The sequence below is a fragment of the Bos grunniens genome, chromosome 16 (genome assembly GCF_055505025.1).
Source record: "Bos grunniens cultivar Pamir isolate PY7600 chromosome 16, Bosgru_T2T1.0, whole genome shotgun sequence".
Classification (NCBI taxonomy): domain Eukaryota; kingdom Metazoa; phylum Chordata; class Mammalia; order Artiodactyla; family Bovidae; genus Bos; species Bos grunniens.
The window spans coordinates 197,830-202,976 of record NC_141180.1 but is presented as its reverse complement, the minus strand read 5'-3'; the positions used below and the strand labels follow the sequence as shown (position 1 = coordinate 202,976).

The 5,147-nt window shown below is 65.1% G+C and overlaps 1 protein-coding gene across 1 annotated transcript; it reads left to right on the top strand.

Moving 5' to 3' along the window:
- Positions 1–1,820: 1,820 nt before the first annotated feature.
- Positions 1,821–4,848, top strand: PHLDA3 (pleckstrin homology like domain family A member 3). The gene is made up of 2 exons (XM_086342971.1): positions 1,821–2,437; positions 3,612–4,848. The coding sequence occupies exon 1, from the start codon at positions 2,027–2,029 to the stop codon at positions 2,396–2,398; it is 372 nt and encodes a 123-aa protein (XP_086199097.1). The 5' UTR covers positions 1,821–2,026; the 3' UTR covers positions 2,399–2,437; positions 3,612–4,848.
- The last annotated feature ends 299 nt before the right edge of the window (positions 4,849–5,147 follow it).

Below are 5,147 nucleotides of genomic sequence, written 5' to 3'. Positions count from 1 at the left end.
CCTAAGGCCGGCCGAGGCCCTCACTTGAGCTCCCCCCTCTGCCGCCTCAAACATTACCAGTCTTGATGGCCTCTCTTCTCTCACGGCCAACCACGCCCTCTCTGGGAGGGTTGGGGGCTAGCTGGCCCACGTGCGCATGTGGGCGTGTGCGGGCACGTCTCCTGTGGGCTGCAGAGCTGTGGGTGGGAACTGACAGCCCTGACCTGGATGCTGGGGGGGTGCCCCCCTCCCCTGGACACGCTCTGTTCCCGTTAGGCTCCGTGTCACTGGGCAGAAGGGTGCAAACACAAGATGTGGGCACAGCATCGTTGCTGCCTACTGCTATTCCCATAATGATCCACTGCTAACAAGGGTATGTATGAACAGGCTCTTAAGAGACGGGAAGTCCTGGGGGAACGGGCCAACATAGGGTAGCATGATGACCCGGGAGAGCCTAGACTAGTCTCAGGGTTCCCATCTTCTTTTGAAGTCAGTAAAAGTCGGGGAAGGAGTAATGACTTTTTTTCAATTAATTTTTTTGGGCAGCACCATGCAGGCAATGGCACCCCACTCCAGTACTCTTGCCTGGAAAATCCCATGGGCGGAGGAGCCTAGTGGGCTGCCGTCTATGGGGTCGCACAGAGTCCGACATGACTGAAGCGACTTAGCAGCAGCAGCAGCAGCATGCACCTTGCGGAATCTTAATTCCCTGACAGAGGCCCCACAGCAGTGAAACCCTGGAGTCCTAAGGACTGGGCCGCCAGGGAATTCCCTGGAATACTTCTTGAGCCTCCTTCCTGTGCTGTCACAGATGTTATCTTGCTCATTAGAGTTCCCGGAGATCAAAGCCAGTTAACCCTCCTGCTTGACAGATGAGGAAATTGAAAGATAATGAAAGTGGGCAGGACACAGCCAAGGGGAGGAGTTGGGGTCGCAGAGCTGGACAGGGCTGAGAAGCAACCGCAAAGGTGGTGTCCGCGGGAGGCTCTCCAGGCGGCAGAGAGAGGGGAGCCTTCAGCTGAGTATTGGGGGGGGGTGGCCAACGGTGACCTGAACCTCGGAGAAGAGGCAACTGGCCCCGTCGGCCAGGCCTGGCTCCCCCAGGCCCAGGTCTAAGTGGGCGGAGCGCAGCTCTGTCAGGGGCGGTCCCAGGTCGGGTGCAGACCCGGTCCTTCCTCCTCCCCCGGGAGGGGAGGCTGAGGGGCCTCAGGCTCCTGCCTCCTAAACCACATGGGGATGGAGGCGGGCGCGGGAGGGTGGGCCATCCAAGCAGAGACCGCTGTGGGCAGCCTGTCTGGGGCCCCCACACGGAGAAATCTGCCCAAGGGGGGAGGAACCCAGCTTAGCCTGATCCCCCCCTTGCCCCCCCCACCCCGCCCAAACCCCAGGACCGTCTTCATTTTTCTGATTGCGCAATGCCAAGGGGCAACTGGCCAAGCGAGGAGGAGGGTCAGTAGCTGGGGCAGGGTTCCCGTGGCCTGGGAAGCTCCAGCAGCTGTCTGGCAACCCCCCCACCCCCGGCGAGACTCAGCCGTGCCGGTGGGAGACCACGAAACAGGCCCCTCCCAAGCGGCTAGGCCTCTAGTCTAGACGACAACCCTTCCTTCCTCTTCCCACGCCCCGAGTCCAAGGCCTGGAGGTCCCCGGGAGCGGTGGACTAAAGGCCCGAAGGCCCGAGCGGTGGGACAGCAGCCCCCTCGGTCTCCGCCCCCGCCCACCCCCGCCCCACGCCCAAAACCCGCAGGGTGACCGCGCCCCGCCCCCGGGCGGGCCGGGCGCGCTGGAATGCGCGGCGGCGCAGGAGGCAAGGGGCGGGCACCGGACATGTGAGGGCACATCCCGCGAGCTGCCGCCCGGCGCGCAGACGGCCCAGGAAGGAGCGGGCGAGCGGGCTGCCGGGCTCGGGGGCTCTGGAGCCCGGGGCCGGGGCGGCGCGGCGCGGCGGCCAGGGCCGAGGCGGGGCCCGACAGGCACCAGGCGCGCCGGCCTGGCGGCGGGGAGAGCCGGCGGGGCGCAGCGCGGCCTGGCCGCGGCACCGCGCGCTCCCATGACGGCGGCCGTGCTCCGGGAGGGCGTGCTGGAGAAGCGCAGCGGCGGGCTGCTGCAGCAGTGGAAACGCAAGCGCTGCGTGCTCACCGAGCGCGGGCTACAGCTCTTCGAGGCCAAGGGCGCGGGCGGCCGGCCCAAGGAGCTCAGCTTCGCCCGCATCAAGGCCGTGGAGTGCGTGGAAAGCACCGGCCGCCACACCTACTTCACGCTGGTGACCGAGGGCGGCGGCGAGATCGACTTCCGCTGCCCCCCGGAGGACCCGGGCTGGAACGCGCAGATCACCCTCGGCCTGGTCAAGTTCAAGAACCAGCAGGCCATCCAGACCGTGCGCGCCCGGCAGAGCCTCGGGGCCGGGGCGCTGGTGTCCTAGAGCGCGGGGGCGCGCCTGGCCTGCCCGAGGTCGTGCCAGGTGAGTTCCCGGGTCCGAGCCCCCCTCCTCTCTGGCCCTCCTGTCGCCTCTTTCCCCGCCGGAGGAAATGGGGGCCCCAACCTTTGAGCCCCCTCCAGGCTGGGCCGTCCGAGGGCCAGCGGGAAGGGAGAAACCTGGGGGAACGCCCAGGAGTCCAGCCTGGATCTGAACGCCGGCCTCCCCCGGGCGCTGGCGGGCTGACTGTGACCTCCGTGTCCGAGAGGAGGGTGGGCCGGCAGCCTCCCGAGGCTGGCTCTGGCCTGACTCCGGGAGGAGGCTGGCAGGAGGCTGGCGGACAGGCCGCGGGGCCTCCACCCCTGCCAGGGCGGGGCTCCTGGGCTGAGGGAGCGGGGTGGGGGTGGGGCAGAGAGGGCTGGGCTTGCCCCCACTTTCTGCTGGGATGACTGTCGCTCTCGAGTTGGAGCGTGGAATTGTGGCAGGAAGACTCCCTCAGCGGCAGGGTGCTCAGGGTTGGGACGGGAACCAAGAAGCCAGTAATCCCCAGGTGGAACTTTGGGGCGGGGGCTGGGCTGGACCTGGGACCCCCCCTCTAAGGCCGAGCTGTTTGGGAATCCAGGAGATTTAGGAGGTTTTCAGGCAGGCCACTCCAGCCAGGGGAGGTGGGCCTGTCCACCTGCCCCTGGTGTCCAGCATGTGGGCTGGGCAGAGAAGGGGCCTGGAGGAAGGGCTGGGCCCTGGCGGTGGGTGGCTCGGGCCACAGTCTGTTGTCTGTGATGCCGTGATCTTCTGTGGGCCGTAGGGCAGGGGCAGGGGGCAGGCCTGTGGTCAGGAAAGCGGGGCAGGGACCAGGGCAGAACCAGAAGCCCTGGCTCGCCCACCCAGGAGGAAGGGTCTAGTTTGTCCTTCTGGAAGGAAACTGACGTTACCCCCTGCCCCCCGAGCCCAGCCCCCCCATTGATGGCCTCTCACTGCGGTGGGGAGCCCTATGCAGTGGGGGGCCCCGAGCTGCCGGCTGACAGGCAGACCCCGGGCCTTTGAGCTGGATCTCTTTTGCCCCTGGCCTCAGGGACCCGGAGGGAGCAGCTCCCTGCGGGGGTCACAGGGGGGTGTTCTGAAATGCGGGAGCAGGTCCGGGGACTCTGCACAAACAGCTCCTGTGGACACGCTCCCCACCACACCTGCTTCCGCCCTGATGGCTGTGCTTCCTCTCCAGCTTCTGGGCCCCCATCGGCTCTCGGAGCGTGACTGTGCTCCTGACTGTGCTCCGAGTGGCGAGGCTGCGGCTGCGGACACCCCCGTGGAGGAGGCGTTGGAGTCACGGGTCAGCGGGAGCCAGCAAGGAGGGGGACAGCCACGGAGAGCTGAGGATGAGGATTCGGCCCCGGGCGCTCAGGCTCTCAGGACGTGCCTGTCCCAGGCCCAGCCTCTGAGCTCCAGCAAAGCCCCGACCCGCTGCGGCCCTGCTGTCTACTCTGCAGACTGTCCGACCCAGGCTTGGTGCTGTGCCTGCAGGAGGGCGGCCCCCGGGATCGCTGAGCCACCATCTTAGGACTTGAGAGGCCCGCCTGGGGACCACGAGATGAACCCCCCAGGCTCGGCTCTGGATTCACCGAGGCCCACTCTTGGGGTCGTCTGCTGCTTGGGTCCTTTTCGGGACCCCCACCCCTCCAGGCCCCTCTTTGCACACTTCTTCCCCCCTCCTGCCCATCTTCCCCGCACTGCCGTGCCAGGCCTGGAGGTGGTGGGGTGGGTAGAGGCTCAGCCATTACCATTTCACACCTGTCCCAGAATCTGATACCCTGCAGAGGGCAGTGACCACGCTGTTCTCCGAATGAGAGTCTTTCCCACAAAGACCTGGTATTGGGAACATCCCTCTCCTTGCCTCCACTTTCCCAAGGTAAACCCCATCCTGAAATCTCCAGCCTGGGGAGGCAGAGACCCTGCAATCCAGAGAACACAGCCTCAGAGGTGCTGGAGGAGGGACCCTGGGGCCTGCATAGGCCACTGTGGCCTCTGCTGTCCTCCTGGGAGGCAGCCGTGTCTCCCCAGTGGGGCTCGTCCCTTCGTCACTCACACACTTGGGCCTGCTCCACTGACATCACAAGTCTTCTCCACGTGATGGTTTAAAAGGAATCGTTTCAGCAGCAGAGAAACGGAGGTGGAGACAGTGCTACCCTGAGTGACACAGGGACGGCCCGTTGGCTGACCCACGTCCGGCCTGCCCTGTTGCCGTGTGGCGGCTTCAGAGTCCGATGGGGCAGGGAGGCCGAGTGTCCACCACAGGGGTCTGGAAGCCGCTTCCAGCCCTCTTGCTCCCCGCAGGCTCCTCCTCCCATCCAGTTACGACTCCTGTCCTTTGTCCCCGTCCCCCAGAGCCCTCTGCAGCTTCTCTTTTCTCCAATATGTGAACCTCATCTTACAATTGAATAAGAACTTAAGGTACAAAGACACTTTCACAGATGCCTCATTTGTGCTCATTAGGCTGTCCACCCAGCCCACGATGCAAATAAGCACCCCCGCCCGGGCTGGCTCTCGCTGTGATCAGTCGGTGGTGTCTGCCTTGAGCCTTGGGAGAGAGTGTGGAGGCCAACGGCTCTGTGTGTGGGTGGAGGGCGAGAGACCTTGGTGTTGCCACTGCGTCCTGGACTCAAGCTATGTGAAAGGCTTGGCTTCATTCTACTGTAAAACAGCAGCTTCTAAGATAGATCCTGGCTTTTTCCAGCAAACCCAGGGAGGTGTCCAGACACTC